A 21636-nucleotide genomic window follows, 5' to 3' on the forward strand; every position below is an offset into this window, starting at 1 on the left:
TTCTAGGACTGTCTGACACAGAAGTGTTAATATTGCAGCTTTTCAACTCACTTGGATTAGAAATTAAAGTTTTACCATCTAATCTATCCATATGTGTAGCATCCATAACCAGACCACCTACATCAATGACCCAGGACAAAGCTGCCCCAATAGAAGAGAAATGAAGGACATTTCTTCTGCCTTCCTTCCCTCCAGAAGCTGCATCAGAGTGAAAAGTACCACTGGGTGGCTCAATGGGTAGAAAGACCTGGAGTTGGGAGGTCCCGGTTTCAAATCTGACCTCAGATACTTCCTAATTGTGTGTACCTGGGTAAGTCACTTAAACCCAATTGCCTAGCTCTTATTGTTCTTCTGCCTTGGAACCAATATTTAGCATCAATTCCAGAACAGGAAGAAATGGTTTTTAAAGGGGGAAAAAAGGTACTGCTGGCAAAGGTTTCACAGCATACCTCTCAGAAGAGCTCAATGACACTAAGATTTGAGGGAGCTGACTATCACAGTATCCTTCTTCTGGCAATCCCGAATTTACCACCCCAAAGCTTCTACCTACTGCTGCTAGCCCTGCCTTCTGGAGTCAAGTGGAACAAGTTGAATATCTTGTCAATTAGAGAGTTCTTCAAGTCTTTGAAGATAATAGTGATATTCCACCATTATCACATTTGAAAAGTAGCTTTTCCCAGACCTCCTTAATGTTGGTTCCTTCCCTGAGATTCTCTCAAATTTATTCAATCTATAACTTTAATGTTCAAACCTAGCTGTTTGCATGTTGTCTCCCTCATTCCATGAAGAGCTCCTTGAGAATATAAACCATTTTTTGCCTATATTTGCATTCCCAACATTTAGCATCATGCTAAGGTATTTAATAAATGTTAATTGATTGATTAATGATACCCCCAAGTCTTCTGTTCTCCAAACAAAATGTCCCAGTGCTTTGAGACCATCTTTTTATCAAATGGCCTCTATTCTTCTCACTATCTTGGTTACTTTTCTCTGGATATACTCTAACAGCTTGACAATACCCTTCTCTGGTCACAAAAGTGGCTGACTTATTTTTGTTTGAGAAGAGCTAAGTTTGAAAGTCTTCTTAATTAAAAAAGAAAGGTCCCTGTATCTCTTCACAATTATTTCCCAGATAGAAGTATGTGTGTTTCTATTCTGTCTCTTGCTTCCTATATGTTTCAAGAATTTACTGGATAAACATTCCGTTGGCACATAGGAATATAACCATTACTGTAAAGAGAGTACATATTTATCTTCAGAAGCTTTCCTAGAAATCGCCGGACTCTAGCAAGTCCAGGTCCCACTTTCTCTCACCTGTATCCCAGGACACTGGGATATGTGTGTGTATATGTACTGTTGTACACAAACTCTCTCTCATCATTCTTTGCCACTTCACTGATGAGGGTGCCTCAATGGGATCTCCTTGCCAACTGCTCCTTCCTGACAATAAACTATGAAGAAGCTCTCTGACATAATCATTGTGCTACCTTGACCTTTCCATCTCTCTCACTCCACTATGCTGATCCTTTTCTGTGATATATAGTAAGACAGGGTGACACTTGGTCTTGACAACATCCATAGCAAATGATCATTCCCTCCCTGCCCGCCCTTCTTATTTATCAGGTCCCAGAAGAGGAATAAATGATAAATGGACCTTCTTGTTGGCTTCAGGACACACACTCAAAAGAATCTGTAAATCGACAATAGCTAGCTACTCACTCCAGGAAGCACATGCAGCAAGACAGATGGCATTCTCAACGTCGGACAGACTTCAAATAGTTTACTGGGAATATTACATTCTGCACTATAACATACACACATGCACACACACGAAAGAACATCTATATAGTGATCATTTAATGAAAGTTACAAATTAACTCTATCACTGGGATTTACTCAGACTTGCCCAGTTAAGGAGCTGGGTACTTTACAAGAAAACTATTAGGGTTTTTGAATGTTCAGAACTGAATAGAAGCCACCTTCATTTGACACAGACTTGTTCATGGAAATAAAGTAACCTTCACTGTAGCCAAAATGGGAATGCACATGAAAAGGCAGACACACAAGCACTGCCCAAAGCAAAACCCAAAACAAATAGAACCCAAAGTAATCAATGGCTCATAGATTGATAATAGTCTCTGAACAGAAAAATCAACATCAGCTGACCCTTTCATCATGAGCAAAGGAGAAATCCACTTTGGAAGTATCCAGAAATGGATGGTTGGGTTACCAGGCATCAAAATATGCAGAAATATTCAGTTACACAAGTCCTCAAGCTAGTCTGAGTAGTCAAACCACTCAGAAATGCTTTGTTTCCAATTGCCTTCTCAAGCACTGGTCTCAAAGCTTATCTTCTCTTATGTGGTAGCACAAAGTGGGCTGAAGAAGAATACTAATCCCATTGATACCCAATGTCAAATGTTCAAAGGAAACCTGCATAATTTCAGGAACTTCTAGTTCAAATGGATTGGTATATCCAAGTTAGGGACCCAGCAAAAGACTGAGAGCTGAGTGAAAATTAGGCAAATTCCCAGAAACAGTGGAAGCTCAAAGAGGTTGAGAACATTCTGGTTGGTTTTCTCCCCCTATTTTCATCAGTAATATGATACCACTCCCCACAAGGTTATATAGACATTACACAATGCCTAGCACTATGTAATATTTACCTACTTTCAAATAGCACCTGTCTCACTAAGAGGGCAACAAAGGAGAAGAGAAAGCCAAGGGGGAAGGCGTGGGGGGAAAGACCAGTGGATTCTGTGTACAAGCTACCCTAGAGACACCAACAAGAACAAGTATTTAGATGAAACATTAATTTAACATGGGATGGTTTATTTCTATATCTAAGCATCAGAGAGAAAATTTTGAATTTTGAATTATTAAAAATTTGAATGGTAAATAAGTTCATATCTTGCAAGCTGTAAAGTAGATGAGAGACATGATGCTTACCAAAAAGTGCTTCAAAGAATTTGAAACTAAAACTAATAAGCATACTAAAGGCTTGGGGTGGGGGGGAAGCTTTCCTTAGAACCTAGAAAGAACTTTGAGGCTATTTCTTTGCCTGCTAAAGAGGGATCCATGCTAAGACATAATTTGCAAATCTGTCCCCTTCATTAAATTTTTTTCTACCTTTTAAAACTGATGGCACCTTACAAGGCTACTGCTTCTTAGCCTCTTTGTATCAAATCTGCAAGAGAAAATGTTTTTGCTATCTGCCCAAGTTAGTTAAAGCAGACTAATAAACTTTGCAAACTTGCCTCCAGGGGTTTTCCCCCTGCCTTGCCATAGTGCATTGGACTAGAAATAGAAATCAAATATTTGTCACAAAAATAAAGTCATATGAAAAGCAATAATAAAGGAAGCTGAGAATGAAAGTAAGAGTGGACTTCTAGAAAGTCATAACTTTTAATAGAGATGGGCCTAGGGGAAGGCAAATTCTGTGTAACACACAGGGAGATATAAAGAGGGACCCTTTTTAGTGTGACCTTTTTATAAATGCACATAATTTTCATGCCAGAGAATCCCATTCTCCCCAGCCCCTCAGGATTGATTTTGTGATAAGTCAGGTTGAATATTTTGCAGTGAAAAGCTCCAGGGGACAGTAACACAGAGGAGGTGACAATTTCAGGCTTTGCTTAAACCAAGTCAGAAAAGTCTCAACCCACCCTTGTTTGAAGAGAAGGAAACAATTTACACACACACACACACACACACACACACACACACACACACACACACACATATATATATATAAGATGCTGTAATAAACACCAACAAAGTGGGGTAGGGGAGAAGAAGACATTAATAACTAAACTTCTGTATACTCGATGGCAGTTTGTCAAAGTCTGAGATTCATAAGACCAGTTTTCATCTTCCTGTTGGAAAGAATAATCTAGGGTACTAAACAAACCTGGGACTTCCAGGTACCCCTACTTTCCAATCTCCAAATTGTTTGTATTTTTATTCAGATAAATCTGCTATCAAATGAAAGCCATTCTGCTTTTCTTTCTCCTAATCCTCAGAGATGTCATATCTGGTGAAGGGTTGGAGGAATAAAATTAGGTTCCGAAAACCCTCTGCAAGAGTCCCGATCCCAATATTTGGTGTGCCTTCATCCTATATATATATATATATACCTCTGCTTTATTATAGCTCTCCTCTTCCACCTCCCAGTGGGCAAAACAGATAGATCCTCTCTTTTTCTCTCTTCCACTATACTCTTTGAAAAACAATGACCCCTTCCTAAAGTACCCCACCCTCAATGCACTTCCATAAGTACCAGTTAGTTAACTCTTTGCTTCTTTCTAAGCTAGTTTTTTCTAGGCTAGTTCCTTTGGCCCAGGATTTATACACAACCTAAGAATTCTGTTCTTCTCTTCTCACAGGAGGAAGGGCCACAATTATAAAAAAAAAATCCATTTTGAAATTACAGGACGATAAAATCAATTCAAGTTAGGTAGAAGCTTCCAAGATATCACAGGAACCCATTTACAAGGTTATTTATTTAGTCTGACCACAAAAGAAATCCTACTATTTCCAACCTTGCTTCAAGTTAGAGACCTTTCTGGAAACAGAATCAATGTTTCTGATATTTCTCTCTGCCCCACAATGCCCATCATGGTTTCATTCTGCCTATCTTACAGTTGCTCAAATGAACTGCACCTAGCTACTCAAACTGATGTAGGCTGCAAGTTGGAGCTAAGGATTGCCCTGGTCTAGTGGGATTACATGCCATTTAAACTCAATTCATTCAATTTTCTTTTCTCAATTTCTTTTTCTCACTTTCTCCCTTCCCTCTTCCTTCCTGACTGTCCCCCTTCCACCACCAAAAAGGCAGGGGGAGTCGGGAATGACAAAGAAAAGAACTGTCACTGTCAGGCAGAAGTACATAAGAGTATCTGGAAAAGCTTAGAATCTCTCAAGTCTGACCTTCTTCTATCCCAAGAACAGAAATTCTGGGTTTCTATGACACGGATAAGCTCTGGTTTTGAAAAAAGGTACATGCAATAAAGGTGGGAGAAGGCACTCCTAGGCTGCCTACACAATCGGGAGTTTCACAAGAAATCCAAATCCTTGATTGCCTGCCTTCCAGGAGATTACAGTCGGAATGAGCAAAGCTAGCAGCTCCAACTCGTTTTTCCGGTAAAAATCAGTACATTTGCAACACATTCTCGGGGTCCGCTGTCAGTTGGCATTCTTGAGAGTTTCCACTGAAGAATGCCTCTTGGCCCAGCTACATCGAACTCCAATTCATCTCCTCCCACCTACCGGTCCAAGTCGGACGACAGCCCAGGACCCCAGTGGCCAATCTGCTACTGCTCGGTTACCTCCCCTAAGCTCAGCGATTCAAAAGAAAGATCGATCTGAAACATACATATGGGGGGCGGGGGAAGTGGGGAAAGTTTCCCCAGAGATGATGGAGATCTCAGAGGAGTCGATATTAGTCTCAACAATTTAACCTGAGATTTTATGAGATGTAGAGAGAAAATCTCGCTGTGATTCGCCCTTCCTAACCAGTCCTTCCTCTAAATCCTCGGACGCTGGCGCTAGCAACTTGGTTCACCTGAATGAGATCCACTCAACGAGTACCCATCATTTCCTGCCCCCCCCCGTTTCTGCCCCGCCCCTAGCGCACACACCCCGACCCCCACCTACGCTCCTCATTGTGGGATGACCACCTGGAAAAGCACTAACCCTTGAGCCCGAGCTCCATTCCTGACGGGGAGCCCTAGAAAAGCGCTCCACTGGGATAAGGCCCAGCACCTAACTCTCCAAACTTCTGGGGAAAGTGCGCTGGGAGGGAAAAGGGGCTTAGCCTTGGCCGCCCGGGGTGTAGATGCCTCAGACCAGGAACATCTGGAGTTAAAAGTCATAGGGAAAAGCAATGCACCGCCAACCTGGCGGGACACCTCCTCTCACCCCCATCCAGCTTCGCTGGACGAACTCGCTAGCTTTTTTGCTGCCCTTGCAGGCGCACCGGACGCACCCCAAAAGCTTCCCATCCTCACCCCCCCTTGACGCTCTATTAAAAATTTTTAAGATGAGACCTTAAACAGAGAAAAGTAGCGACGGGGCTTCAAGTTAATGAGGAAGACAAGGCAGATGTGGGAGTGAGCGGGGTGCCCTGGTCCCCCCACTCTCCAACATGCTCTCCCAAATCCAGAGAGGAAGCAGCACGGGGCTAGCCCAGGGAGGAGATGAAGGATGGGGGTGGCGGAGGGGGGGGGGGGGAGGCGAGAGAGAAGAAAAGGGGCTAGCTGGCCACTTACGCTGCTGTTTTCGCCGGTCCAGTGCACCATCGCCTGGTTATGAGTCGCGTCCCCTTTGAGCACGAACGAGGTGCTGATCAGAGAGACCTGCGCCCTGGGGGATGCTCCAGCAGCCGCCACCGCTCTCCGAGAGCGACTCTTCCAAGCAGCCGGATCGCCTCCTTCCCCAATACTGAGTGCGCTCAGGTCCGCTCCTGCCTCAGGCTCTCCACCGCCGCCGACGCCGCCACCACCACCTCCAAGGAGCGAGTGGTCCAGCAGGCTTCTTCCAGTCCGGGTCACCCAGGAGCAGGGACCTTCGCCCCCCAGCTCTGGACACCGCAGCGCAGCCCCGGAGGCACAGAGGAGCAGCAGGAGCAGCAGGAGGAACGGTGGCGACAGCCCCTGCGCTCCGGAGCTCCTGGCTCTTCCCTCCGGGAGGGTCCGTGTCCGAGGCTGGGGTGTCCCCCTTTGCGCCATGATCGCCTTCTGATGCGCTAGTGACAGGCTGGGATGGGAATGTAAGATAGATACACAGCCCTGGAAGGGAGGGCGGGAGGGAAGGAAGGAGGGAGAGAAAGCTGGAGAGCGAGAGAGCGAGAGGGAGACGGGAGGAGGAGGGGAGGGAGGGAGGAGGGTTTGTAACCAAAGCGAGGATTTACATAGGAGCCACAACTTGCTTGGGAGCTCTAGGCTGAGCCAAGGAGACGCATCGCCATCTGCCGGCCTCACCAAGTGGGACCTGGGCTTCCAATATCCAAAAGGCAGCCAAGAGGAATTTCTTTAAGCCCTTCCTTAACGTTTACAAAAGGCTCAAAAGTCCTATGAGGGAAGCATCCCCATTTTGCAGAGGCGGGCACTGGGGCAAGAGAGAAGAGCTTACTTGCCTAAGGTCACAAAGCAAGTGGCAGCATAGAGACTAGAACCCAGGACTCATAACTAAACCTTTCCCCATGATACCATGCTTCCTCTATATTGAATCATTTCTCCATTGCTCTGGCCACAGCCAAATAGAGGAAGGACCACAAAGATCATTGGGTTGGGTCACAAACTCAAAGTGGGGAAGATGCAGGAAGACTTAGTAAATAGGTAAAAAAAACTACAAGAATCAACAATGGAATCAGAACTATTGAATGGTTTCACTGACATTACCAACTTAAAAAGTATTTTCTTCTTAAAGCTATGATCAGTTGTGCTAGGATCAGTGTCTCCATTTTACAGATGACTAAATCCAGCCTCAAAGAGCTAAAAAGGAGCTCGAAGGCCCACTAGTCCAATGCTCTTGGTTTACAGACTGAGAACCAAGAAGGTTAAGTAATTAGCCTAAAGTCACACAGGTATTAGAAGTGAGGAGGGTTTGAAATGGAGGTCCTTTTTTACAGAAGAGGTTTTCCTTAATTTCTTCTTAATCTATTCTCATCAGGATAAATAAAATGCTGTAAGCAGAGCAGACAATATTCATTTCTATTTCGATGCATTTTCAATTTGATAAATAGTATCTACTATATATGCCAGTCATTGTGCCAGATGTTGGTCCTATACTCCTCTCAGAAAGCTATTACAGGCCAGAACTAGTATCAGAGCCGAGATGTTAACAGTGACATTTGGAAAAGCTAGATATGTCTTTGGGAATGAATACACTTGCATTGGAACCCTCTTTCAAATGGTCTGACTCTATAACCCATATTTTTCTGCATCTTCACTTTAAAATTTTATTTGAGATACAGGAAACTTAAAAATTGGAAGTGGACCTAGGACCTCTGAAAGCCTAGGCTGCGGGAGGGAAGGGGTTAGGCTAGAAGGACAGGAGTTTAAACCTCAAACATTTCATAGAGTTGGAGAACACTGCATTCTCTGAGGCTCCATGGGGTCTCATCAAAGTCAAAACACCTGAATCTTTTGAAACCAAAACAATCATACTTTTCACTCTTTCTCTAAACTGGAAAAGATTCTATTTGAAGCTCTGTAATAGCTGTCCTATTTCTGACTCCCCAAAATTAGACAAGATACTTGAGTTCTATTGTATGAACTACTCACTGAATGGTTAAACCAAAGGGCTAAAGGAGGAAGGGAAAAGACAGCACACAAAAATGGAGAGGAATATCTGATATTGGAGATTTAAGGGAGGCACCTGAGTCAAAGCAGAGGCTGTTAGAAAGGGCATGAGAATGGTGAAGGGAGGGACCTGGGAAGGGTATCACAAATATTACCCACCTGACCCAGACCTTCCTAAAATCCTAGTTGAATTATTGTGGTAGACTGAGTCCATAATAGAAGCACTGGATTAATCCACCTCTGAGTTCTAAATTGCATCACCTATAAAGTTTTCTCTCCACTGGATATACAGAAAACTAAGATACCTGAGAGTAACCATGTCTTCTGGTTATGTTACAAAGTTCAGCATTGGGCTGAAGATACCTTAAACCCTCAGGATATACCGAGTTGATTAGAGTACTTTGACTTTTTTTCTTGATCCACCAAATAGTGAAGAATTCTCTCCCTAGTACTTCAAGACCCTTTCACTACATTCATCATACTCATATGCTCTCATGACTTTTCTATATTTTTTAAATCTTTATGTCCTTGTATTAGTTCTAAGTCAGAACTTCAACAAGGGCTAGGCAAGCAGGGTTAAGAGCCTTGCCCAGAGTCACACAGCTAGGAAGTATCTGAGGCCATATTTGAATCCAGATCTTCCTGGCACTCTATCCACTGTGCTACTTAGCTGCAGCTCTCATGATTTTTCCAGTTAAAATAACTATCTTTCTTTAAAGCACCATCATATCTTTTGTCTTATTGTATTCTCTCAAAAACCCAAGTAGATTGTGATCTCATCAATTCTGCAGTTCCCTAAAGACTACAGCCCATCCAATTCAAATCTTATCTCCCAAAAGTTTGATATGGGGTCCACAGAACATGGCAAAGGATTGCATCACTTTCTTCTGATTCACTCCATCAGGATAAATAAAATGAGGCTCCTAGAGCAGCCATCATTATCTGCATTTCCAAAAACAACAACAAAATAAGCACCCACTGTGTTCCAGGTAATTATAGCTGGGGAAGACATGGTACAGAGAGGTTAACTGAGCCTGGTAGATAACTGCTTAATAAATGCCTTTTGAATGGCAGACCAGTGACTGAACTGGGGTTAGAACCCACTTATTTTAACTTTCATCCCCAGGCCTTTTCCACTAATATATATCAGATGATTCTAGTTTGTGGCTATTGCTAATAATTATAATCCAATTACTATAGCAATTTGAAGCTTACAAAATGTTTTCCACACGACAATTTTCTGAAGTAAGCTGTACAAGTTTTATCCTTTTTTTACAGGTGAGGTAACAAAGGATAAATGATTTTGCCCAGTCATAACCAGCAAGTGTTAGGGCTGGAATCAAATCTAGGCCACCTGATTTTAAGACTACAGTACTGAATGAATTTAGCTAGCACTATTTTAATGATTAAACTAAATGGAGGGGGGAGGGGGAAGGAAGAAAAAATATATATATATGTTTTTTTCTGCATAAACATAAAAAATGGAGAAAGTAAAGATGAATGAATTAAAACATACAAGGTCTGGGAAAGGAGCCTTTTATGGGGAGGGACAACTTAACAATTGAGATCACCCTGAAGATGTTAAGTGAGGTTTTGTAGTCTGTTCAAATGAGTCCCTAAAAATCACTCTGTGACTTTTGTAGGTAGGATGGATACAACGAGCAGGTAATTGCGTGTTGGAGAGAGGAATAGTGTCATGTGTTTGCTCTCTGTTCAGCATCTGGCACTTCAGGTATCCTCGATAAACATTAAACATCAAACATGAGCCACAATGTGAGTAGAGCCAGGAAAGGGAAAACAAGCTTGAAACTTACTTGATGAGTAAAGGGTCAGAAAGAGATTTGCAAGCTTTGATCCTTTCTTGCCCACCATCCTTTGGTGAGATATCCCCAGATATGAATATACTGGTGGATATGAGATCCTTATATTACTATCTGAGAAAAGATTTCAGATTAAAAGAACAGACACTCATCTGTCTTTGATAAATCCCATAAACCCTAAAGTGATTTTTTAAAACTCTACTTCTCACCTTTTAATCATAACATTTATTCATTAAAATTCCAGGATTTTTTTAATTATTGAAAGTCTCTAGTGATTATGGATTAATTGATCTGTACAAATCTGACAAAGTTCAAACTGTATAGGTTCTCAGCATGAATCTTTACCTTGCTCAATGTTTCTTAGAATGCTTTGGCTGAATCTCTTTTTGTCCCATGTTATTCTTTCTATCATCCTAATAAATGCTAATGCTAGATCTCTCCTTCACCCATCAGGTAGCCTCTAAGCCATTTGAGGGCAGTGAGGATTGAATAATTTGGGGAAGTTTTTGTTTTAAACTTTGACTCCTCTATGCCAAGCAGAGTCCTTTGGATACACAAAAAGGCACAAAGGCTCTGATTTTTTATTAGTATAGGGAATTCCCAATGTGGAAACTCCTTCTATCAGTATGGATAGCAATTCTTCAGTGACTCAAGTAAAGTCCTAAGAGATAGAATGTAGCACAGAAAAGTTAAGGGAGTTGGTAGGGAATGGATGTGGGGCAGGGAGTCACATTAGTGTCAGAGGAGGGATTTGAACCTAAATCATTTGGATTCCAAGCCCAGCATTATATCCATTTTGCTTCCACGTAGCTTTGGGCATAGGAGGCATTTAATTTACAAGATCAAATGAGGAAAACCAAAAGTAATCTAGGGCAAACACCAAAAACATCTGTTAAACCCTTAAAAACATAATAATGACTAGAAATGGTATTTATTAGCTTAAACTTATAAAGGCAACTATAGTGCATGACCCACAGATGCAAATAGCAATACTTTTCCCTTGAACAAGAATTCTCCCCAAAAAAATCATTTTGTTTTGTTTTTTTGCTTCTGGACCTCTTTATTCCCTTAAAAATTACAGAAGACCCTCCTCTGAGCTTTTATTTATATAATTTACATCCATAGATGTTTATTGGAAATTAAAATCTCATTATTATGAAAATAGCTTTTGATTTAGCAGACTTCTTCAACAAGGACTCCCAGGTATGCCCAGATTACATTTGAGAATTGCTGTCCTATAAGCTAGTGGCAACAAGTAGAAGGGGAAAGGAGGCTGATTTCAACTAGCTATAAGAAAACTTTACCACTCAAAGCTCTCCAACAGTGCCCTGGGCTGGGTCACCTTGGAAGAGAGGAGGTTCATCTCTTTCACTTCTTTCAGAAAATCCCAGATGCCATAGAGTAGATTTCCATTTTGGGGGGATGAGATGGACAACCTACAGCTCCCAAGTCTTCCAACTCAGAGAATCTGAGCTGCTAAAGCTCAAGAAACTAAGACTAAGGAATTATATATGTGCTGAAGGGAGTTATTGAAATGAAGTGTTAAAAAAAGTATTAATGGTTTTCAAAAACACAATAGGTTATAGGTGATATCTTTAAATGGCATGACTAAAAAATTACAATTTCTTTATTGAGCTCTTAGGGGGAAAAACAAGGCATAATAGTAGATGAATGATCAAGATGTTAATTCAGGCCAGAAGTAAAAGAGAGGGGGGGGGGGAGAATTAAGGGGAGTGATAAGAAGCAGTCAGAAAAAATTAACAGTCACTTGTATGGGCCAAGATATCACAAGCCTTTAGCAATAAAAAATAAATGGGGGGGTGATACAGCTGGGTGGCTCAGTGGATTAAGAGCCAGGCCTAGAGATGGGAGGTCCTAGGTTCAAATCTGGTCTCAGATACTTCCTAGCTATGTGACCCTGGACAAGTCACTTAACTCCTATGACCTAGCCCTTACCTTAACACTTTTCTGCCTTGGAACCAATATCCAGTATTGACTCTAAGATGGAAGGTAAAGGTTTAAAATAAATAAATAAATGAGGAAGGGGTAATAGAAAATTAATGATGAACTGATACAAAGACTATTGGGAAAAGAGATTTCTCATCCCGTAAGCATTAATACTGTGGGAATGGTGGGGAGAGGGCAACAAAAATGTCTAACTTGTGGGTTCCAGCCATAAAAGGTTTATAAACTGGGAATAAAGGCAGAAATCAAGAAGACAATATGCTAAACATTGTGTAGGCGGTGAATGTATTCTACAATCACAGGTGGGATTCAAGAAATAATTCAGAATCATTGACCCACTCAAAGAATTATAGAATGGCAGGTGTTAGAACATACTAGTTAAGAGCTGGGAATAACCTTAGAAAATAAAATCTAATGGCAAGAAAGGGATTTAAATGCCATCTAGTCCAATTCCCTCATTTTTGAGATAAGGAAACGGTCTTCCACAGAGACTAGCTGACTTACCCAAAGTAACAGAGCTAACTAGCTATGGATTTGGAATTGGCATATTTAATTACCAGTCCAAACCTCTTCCAAGTGTATCTCATTGCCTCTATGTGTATTCTTTACTACTCCTGGTCTACTATGGGTGCTAATCAACATTAAATGGTCTTTTGGACTCTTTCTTGTCTCTGAAATTATCATTTTCTCTTGGGGAGAAATTAAGTACGGTTGAGTCCATTTAAGCTCCTACTAGGTGTAGCCTAGCACTGTCAAGCATAGTAGAGTACAAAGGATATTTATTTTAATTCCTTGATAAATCCAGAGACTCCTTAATGTGAATGTTCCTTTTACCATGGCAAAATAAAACCTCCTCATACCTTCCTAGTCTTTGAAGTTCTTATGGGTCTTTTTTCAGGGCCCCATTGAGACACCCCCAATTCATGGGAGAACTGTTTCTCCTCTTAATAATAGGCTATAGATTTCAAAGTAGCACTCAAGCTGTCTATAGAATAATCTCACCAATTCAATGTAAGGCTGGGGGGGAAGGAGGGTGAAAAACACACGGAGCAACCAGGGAGCACAGTGGAAAGAGCCCCAGACCTGAAGTCAGAAAGAACCAGTTTTAAATATGATCTCAGATATTTCCTAGTTGTGTGACCCTAGGTAAGTCATTTAGCCTCTGTTTGCCTCAGTTTCCATATATAAAATAGGGATAAACAATGCCTCCTTCCCAGGGATGTTATGAGAATAAAGTAATCTATAAGTGCTTGACACAGAGCCTGTCACATAGTAAGCACTATTTAAATGTTAGCTAGAACAAACAATTGTTCTTTCAAGTCATTTGTATCCTTGAGATGTCACTGATTGTGGGAGTAGAAACACAGAAGAAAAACAACTGCTTGAATACATGGATGGAAGGGATATGGTTGGGGATGTAGATTCTAAACGAACATCCTAGTGCAAACAACAACATGGAAATAGGTTCTGATCAAGGACACAAGTAAAACCCAATGAAATTTCGCATTGGCTGCAGGAAGGGTGGGTGGAGGGGAGAGAGGGAAATAATGTGATAATTGTAACCAAGGAATAATGTTCTAAATTGACTAAATAAACTAATTCAACTGGGAAAAAAATAAGAAAAAAAAGAGATGTCACTGATTATATCTGACATCCTTGGTAGCCATTGTACTTTGGGACACCCACCTTTTTGATTCTTCTGTGATTCTGTTCCTGTATGGTACACCATAGCCATGAAGCATCACAGAAAGAATACTGCTGTTCAAAATGAAAAAGGCTGTCTTGTTGTTTGGGAAATGGCTAACCAAATCATGGAGAATGCAAGGGAATATTATTAGAGTAAGAAATAATGTATATGATGAATACATAAAAGCTTTCAAAGAGTCACCATGTGTGCCTATATGTTTGTATGTATATGTGTGTTCAGATGCATGTGTGTATATGTATGTGCATATATGCATATATTATATAACAACTTAACATGAAAGAGCAATTGCAACCTGGGTGACTGAAAGTTAGGAAATTATAATGATCAAGTTTGGGCCCAAGACAGTACTGTTCAAAGACACTACCCCCTCCTTCCCACTTCTTTGCAGCGGAAGGGGTTAGGGGCACAAGCACAGAATATTATATACAATGTGAAATTTTTTACAAGTTGGTTAGTAAACATGAACTTTATTTTTCTTCCTTTTTAAAAGTTCACTATTAGACAGGGTGGATTTTTAGAGCTGGCTGAGATGGGAAGGTATACAACAAGCAATGGAGGAAATGTAAAAACCAAACATTAATACAAATTTATTTTTTTAAGATGGGCTTCTTGCCAGATGATGCCTTCTGTGATGTAGATAACGGGGGGGGGGGGGAGCTGAGATACCTGAAAATAAATTCTATTAATAAAAAAGTAAACCCCGCAAAAAAAAAAAAGATGGCAGCAGAAGTACCTATCACTAAAAGTGACGGACCCATTCCTGAATTAAATATAGCTTCATCTCTTCCTCTTACTCAGTTCTGGATCCAGATGCCTCTCTAATGCCAACCTGAGAGTGGGGGGTGGGGGGTAGAAAAGTAGCATATGCTAAGATCCCTGACATCCAGGCACTGAGGATTTTCAGGAGAATATACCTCTACAAACAAAGCAATTATATTATGCTACAAAATAGGAATCAGTCACTCCACATGCACTGTGTGCCAGGCACTGTACTGGAGGGTGGAGAAACAAAGTCAAAAGTTCCTCTGCTCTCAAGGAGTTATGTTCTTTTGGGGAAGATAAAATATACATATATAATTATATATAAGATAAATACAGGGTGGTGTGGAAAGGCAGACACTAGCAGTTGGAGGAAAATCAGAAAAGCTTGAGTTACAGGAAGAGAGGGATTCTAGTAGGGAAGACAGTCCAGGCATGGGAGATGGCCAAGCAATGGTACAGAAAGGAAAGAGAATCACATTTAGGGAAAAAAGAAGGCTAATTTGGATGGATCATTAAAACTGAGAAACTACTTAATAGATAATGAAGTTAGAAAGGTAGATTGTAATGGGTTCCATATGCCAAAAGGAGGAGTTTCTATTTTATCTTGGGGTAACAGGGAAGTGACTTATTGTGGATTGAGCATCCAAAAATAGGCCAGGAGAAGTAGATAAGGCAAGTAGAGGCAGTGAGATACATTGGGTAGAGGTTTGGACTGGGAACCAGGTCTGTCAGAATTCTACTTCTAATTATCACTAGTTAACAGCTAAGTCATTTAGCCTCCATGAAGCAGTTTCCTTATCTCAAAAGCAAGGGGGTTAGACCAAGATGATCTCTAAAGCCCTTTCCAGTTATTAAGCTGTATTTTCTAAGGTCTCTTCCTGCTTGGACCTACTGTATTCCAGGGTCTGGCATTCTAGAATTCTTTGAGTAGGTCTATGATTCTGAATAACTGCCGGAACCCTGGAGTTATAGAATGCATCCCCCAAAACAGCATTGGTTTGTTATGTTCTTCTGCTTTTCTTCACAGTTTTAGGAGCCTTCTTTCATGGCTAGAATTCCACAAGAATGAACCACTGGAGTTTCAGTAAGAGTGACAAAGTCACATCTGTGCATAAAGAAAATCCCTTTGGCAGCGCAGTGGAGGAAGGATTGGTCTACATAGAGTATCAACTACCCTAAAGCACCAAGAGATATTTATAACAAACATCACAAAGAGTAAAGTTGAGCAGAATGGCATTCATACATCACTCTAAGGTTTATGAAGTACTTACCTCGAACCAACCCTAGGAGGTAAATAGTGCAAGGATTATTACTATCATTTTTCTGATGAGAAAACTGAGATTCAGAAGGATTTCCATATTCACAAATTCAGAGATATTAGAAGTGGGATAATGCAATGAGTGAAGTTGTCTTGGAGGCAGCTGAATGGCTCAGTAGTTAGAGAGCTGGACAGAGAATCAAGAGGACCTAAGTTCAAATCCAACCTCAGTCACTATTTGTGTGATCCTAGGCAAATCATTTAACCCTGTTTGCCTCCATTTCCTTATCTGTAAAATTAGCTTGAGAAGTAAATGGCATACCACTCCAGTACCTTTGCCAAGAAAACCCTATTTACAGTACTAGTATGCTTCATTCTACATTATCATGAAGAGTCAGACATGACTAACAACATAATCAACTGCCCCAAATATCTAGTAGAGACAGATCCTATGGGTCATCAAGAAGGAACATGATGAGAAGAGTCTCTTCCTTTTTTCGTTAAAGCCCTAAAGGTAAAATAAAGCATATTGTCTCTAACTTAGTCAATAATAAATCATAGAGCCTGAAATACAGAGGGAAAAAACTTAGAAGAAATTTTTAAAAATTAAATTTTAAATATTTAAAAATTAATTTTAAGAATCTCAGAATACACCTAGTCCCACTTCGTATCCACTATAATAATGGTTCTTAAATTGGAGTTTCTGAATCTTTACCGCACTATATTTTGGTTATTAGTACCATTAAATTGGCTTACTTTGTAATCCCAAATATTTTATGCATTTAAAAAGTTGTTCTAATGTGAGGATTTGTTTCTCTTATATAGTATATTTATTATAATTTATTGTTAAATATAACAAATAATATGTTATGTTACCTATCACATTATATATATATATTAAAAAATGAAAAAAGATAACAGAAAAAATTATTCCAGCTTTACCAGTCTACCAAAAGAGTCCATGAGATACACATACACACACACACACACACACACACACACACACACACACACACACACACACAAGATTAAAACCCCTTCTCTATAGAATAAGAGAGATGGTCACAAAGTCTCTACTTGAACATTTCCAATGATGTTGAACTCCCTACTTGCTAAAGCAGTCCATTCTGTAGCTGCCCAGTTTTAATCCTTAGTAAAGTCTTTGGGCCAAAATAGTATCCTCTGTAACTTTAGTCATAATTCTCCTTTCTGGAGAAACATAAAACATCTCCTCTCTATTTCTCACGGGAGTCCTTTGAATGTTTAAAGATAGCAATTATATTCTGCTTAAGTCATTCTTTTAGGAAGGACATTGACAACACTGAATGTGTTCAGAGCAGAGGCAACCAGGAAGGTGGTGAGTCATAAATTCATGCCATAGATGGATTGGGAGAGAAACTGACAGAAGTGTAAGAAGTATAGGATCTGAGAGGTAGGAGGGGTTGGCGATTTCATCCAGCTCCACATCTAGTGCTTTTTCCAACATCTCACCCTACTTGGAGCTGGAAAAGGGAATTGGAGCTAGACATGATAACTCTCAAAGCATTTAAAAGAAAGGTAAATGGAAAAGGAATTGGGATTGGCCCAGGGAGTGGGAAGGGGGTGACTAGAAGGAAAGACATAATAGGGTCAGATAATAAATAGGATCTGGATTTTTTATTTAAAGGTGACTAGATGGTTAGAGTACCAGGCCTGGAGTGAGGAAATGCCCTCAGATACTTGCTAGCTGTGTGACCCTGGGCAAGTCACTTAACCCCCATTGTCTAACTCTCACTACTCTTCTGCCTTGGGACCAATACATAGTATTAGAAGGTAAGGTTTGTTTTTTGTTTGTTTGCTTGCTTAATGAACTGGAGAAGGAAATGGCAAAGCACTCTAGTATCTTTGCCCAAAAAAAACCAAATGGAATCAAAAAGAGTTAAGCATGACTGTAACAACTGAAAGACAATACTTCTTTGGATCTTAGTTGAATTTAAAGGAAAAATCTGCAGAGTTAAATAATGGTAGAAGGAACACTTTAGCAGTCTGTGGAGGTCTTCAAACAACAGCAGATCAATCACTTCTTCTAAAAGTTATTAGAAGGAATTTTTTTAAACCTTTACCTTCCATCTTAGAATCTATACTAAGCATAGATATCAACCCAAAGATCTTCCACTTCATTCCAGATTATTCACCTTGGGAAATAGTTCTTTATCAGCTGAACCCTATTTAAGTGAATGCTGGTGCTTCATTTTTAAGTCCATCTTGGCTCATTACACTCTGCCCCCACTCACCCTTGGCCCCAAATATCCTAGGTGGGTAAGATCTTCAATTACCATGAATAGCAGTGCGGTTCTAGGAATCATACCCCAATTGGGTTGAAAAATGTTCACCCAATAGCACATCAAGCATCCAGTTTCATCAGTTAGTCCAGGCTCCCACTTCTTGGAACCCTCACTTCCAAACCAGAAAAAAATTACAAATTAACTGTAAGCCATCATTGCAGCTGCAGAGTAAAGTTGCCGTAAATGTTTTCACTTATAAATAATAACAGTAAGCCAGGGGCTACCATGGAGTGTACCTTGGCCTTCTAAAAATAGCATAGAGAACAACATGAAGCAAGATAAGCCCCTCTAACCCTTTGCTCTCTGTTATTGTTCCATCCATAAAATCCATAAAGTAGGTCTGCTCCAGAACTGCCCTCTACTCTGGAAGTGAGGGTCCCAAGAAGGAAGGAACCGAAGAAGATACCCTAACCTAACTCCTGCCTTGATGAAGCTGGAAGACAAGACGGTGGGAATTGCAATGATACAAAAATGACATTTCGTAAGCACATTAAGGACACTAAATCCCAGGAGCCTCACTACCATTCTTGGCAGTTGGTATGCTTAGATAAGCAGGCAAGTTGGGGACCAGTAGCCCAGGAGTGAATTGTTACAGGCTAAAAAGTGACAAACATAAAGCAGGTGACAAAAGCTGATATTGTAACTCCCTCCCCATGCAGTGGATGTTGGCCTGGGGCCCAGGGGTGGGCCCCTGGGTGGGCAGTAATTGGGAGGGGAAGGATCTCACAAAGGAACTTCTGGAAACTGCCCTCCTCTCTCCTTTTAGGCTCCTCAGACCTGATGGAACCTCTTTATCTCTGTAAGAGCTATCTCCACCTACTACACATCTTCACGTCACTGCTTAGGTGAAGCCACTGTTTGATCAAATGCTTCTTTCTCAACTTCAGTTTCCTAATCTATAAAATGGGGGTCATAATAGCACCTCCCTTGTGAGGATCAAATGAGATAACCTATGTAAACTGTTTGAAAATCATAAAGTGATATATAAATGTTTATTATTATCTTAAGCATTTTGTAACTAAACATAGATGCTCAACTATATAAATGTAAATTATTATTCTTATTATCATCACCATCTCCCTCTCAGGGCTACAGAGAAGGCAGTAACTTAGACTGAATGCCAAATACACAGGCTATAACTGAAAAGGAATCAGTCCAAAAGCCAGACATTTCCAAATACCCAGCTACTTGTAGTTATATAAACAAGATGTGCACATTTTTTTTCCCTTAAATTTTTCCACTTACTCTGGCACGCTTAGTCCTGTATAGATGGCTACACACATTTAGCAGATGCTAAGTGCTACACTGTTTGGTAATCTCGTTATTATTGGATTCTGAAGACCTGGTGATTATAGATTCTGCTAAGGGAGGGGGGAATATGAGTCTTTGCTGTCAGTAAACAAGCTCAGAATTAAGCAGCCTGGTATTTTTGCTTTTTTCCCCCTCTACCATATACCCTAAATCATAAATCAAAGCACTTGTTCCCAACCAATCTAATATGAAGTTGATTTCCCATTTAAATGAAACTTTGCATAAACAAGATTTTGATAGAACAGTCATACTTCAAAAGAATTCACATTCAGGTATAATTAAAATGGGTGGTTTTCTCTTAGATTAAAGCTTGTGCATTAATCATAACATCAGGAGGAACCTAAGATGCTGCCTAATGATTCTCCCCTGAATGGGCATGTGCCCTCCCAAAAGGGTCAGTCAAATGGAAGAGTCACCCAAATCTTTGGTAATTCATCTGATCTTCCCTGGAAAGATGGGGATGGGGGCACAGAACTACATTGAACTGAACTACATTGGCCAAAGGTTACTGAATCCAAGATTTGGATTTTCTACCAACATTAGATGGGTACTCATAAATAATGAACAGATTCATAAGTTTTACATAAGCTTTCTTGGACCAACGTTGTAAAACTCAGATTTCATATTGCTATTTGTTGCTATCCTTATAGTTATTATCTCTCTAATGTAGTCCTCCACAGGTGCCTCACAAAATATGGAGATGTCCTGAGTTTCTTGAAGATTGTGTCAGGACAGAACACACTTATTTCTTGGCTGTATGTATTATTATTTTCTTTCTTTTAGGTATCTAGTTTGAGTTAGATAAAATAGCCTTCTTTTTTCTAGTTTGTGGTTAAATATATACATATATATTTACATACATATATATGCGCAAGCAGATGTGATTTTCTGTAAAAATAAATAAAATTGGAGCTGGTTTTCCAAATAAGTTGAAAAGATTTGAAGAGTAGATACAGTGATGAGCTGTAGTCCTGTTTTTTGAGGGAGACACTCACCACTGGAGGGTTGGTCAACAGATATTGAATTTTGTTGGCCATGTTCACCCATGAAGATGACCTATTCAGGAATGAAGGGACTGAAATCAATATCAATACAGGAAGTGCCCACATCAGTGACAAAGGCCCAGTAAATAGGTGACTTAGCCAAGGTCACAGAGCTACCAAGTGGTAGAACCAGGATTCATATCTAGGTCTTCAAATCCAGTGCTTTTTGCCCTTTAATAGAATTGCAAACATGGTAGCAGGTCAGGAGAGATGGAAATGTTTTGGTTGGGGGTTGGTGGGGAGCAGATGGAGTGAGCCTACAGTAGTGAATGCACTGTATATATACAGATGAGAAACATCTCCTATGATGTCTCATTAACTGAAAGAAACTGAAGGGTTTTTACACTTTTCTTTTTACAAAAGTGACTGAAAACCTCTTTGCATGAAGAAAAGAGCTGTGGTTCTACAAAGTAAATTGTAGTAATCACATCGATATCATGTTATGTAACTATCGCATGAGACTCCTGACCATTGGATTGAAATATATTGCTACTAAAATTATTAAAAAGAAAAGCTCTCATCTTGATTTATGCCACAAAGAGTCCATCACAAAGTCATGCGGTTATTCCACTCAAGTAGCACTTACTACTGACATCACTAAATTAGCTCTTTGAACCACTGGTTTTGCTCTGATGCCCATAATAAAAATAATAATAACATGCATTTAGAATGTGTTTTCCCTCTTCAAAGCTTATCATACTTACAGGGTAGGCTTTAACTCACCAGAGCCAGAGATACCTATGAGACAGGTAAGGGGAAAAGAAACTAGATCGTTTTAATAAATAGTGAGCAGTTATAGAAAGCTTTAATGTTTGCAAAGTGCTTTGCTAATATTAGCAGGAAAATAAACAATAGTAACTCCTACTTCTCTAATAATAATAATAATAAACTAGCTTTTATATAACGCTTTAAGGTTTACAAAACACTTTACTAATATTAACAGGAAATCAACAATGATAACTCCTGCTTATATAATGTTAATAAAATACTATCTTGCACCTATTATGTGCCAGGAACTGGTCTAAGTACTACACATTATTTCATTTGAGCTTTTCAAGAACCCTAGGAGATAGGTATAATTAGTATTATCTCCATTTTACAAAACAGGACAACTGAGGTACAGAGAAATCAAGTAACTTAGT

At 40.1% G+C, this 21636-nt stretch overlaps 1 protein-coding gene across 1 annotated transcript in view; it reads right to left on the reverse strand.

Moving 5' to 3' along the window:
* SORCS2 (sortilin related VPS10 domain containing receptor 2) overlaps positions 1–6856 on the reverse strand; it is a 1375930-nt gene extending 1369074 nt beyond the window's left edge. The window contains exon 1 of the mRNA XM_001372355.3: positions 6270–6856. Coding sequence (XP_001372392.2) covers positions 6270–6728 — 459 coding nt within the window. The 5' untranslated portion in view covers positions 6729–6856. The remainder of the gene's footprint in view (positions 1–6269) is intronic.
* Positions 6857–21636: the final 14780 nt, after the last annotated feature.

Source organism: Monodelphis domestica, chromosome 6 (assembly GCF_027887165.1).
Source record: "Monodelphis domestica isolate mMonDom1 chromosome 6, mMonDom1.pri, whole genome shotgun sequence".
Lineage (NCBI taxonomy): Eukaryota > Metazoa > Chordata > Mammalia > Didelphimorphia > Didelphidae > Monodelphis > Monodelphis domestica.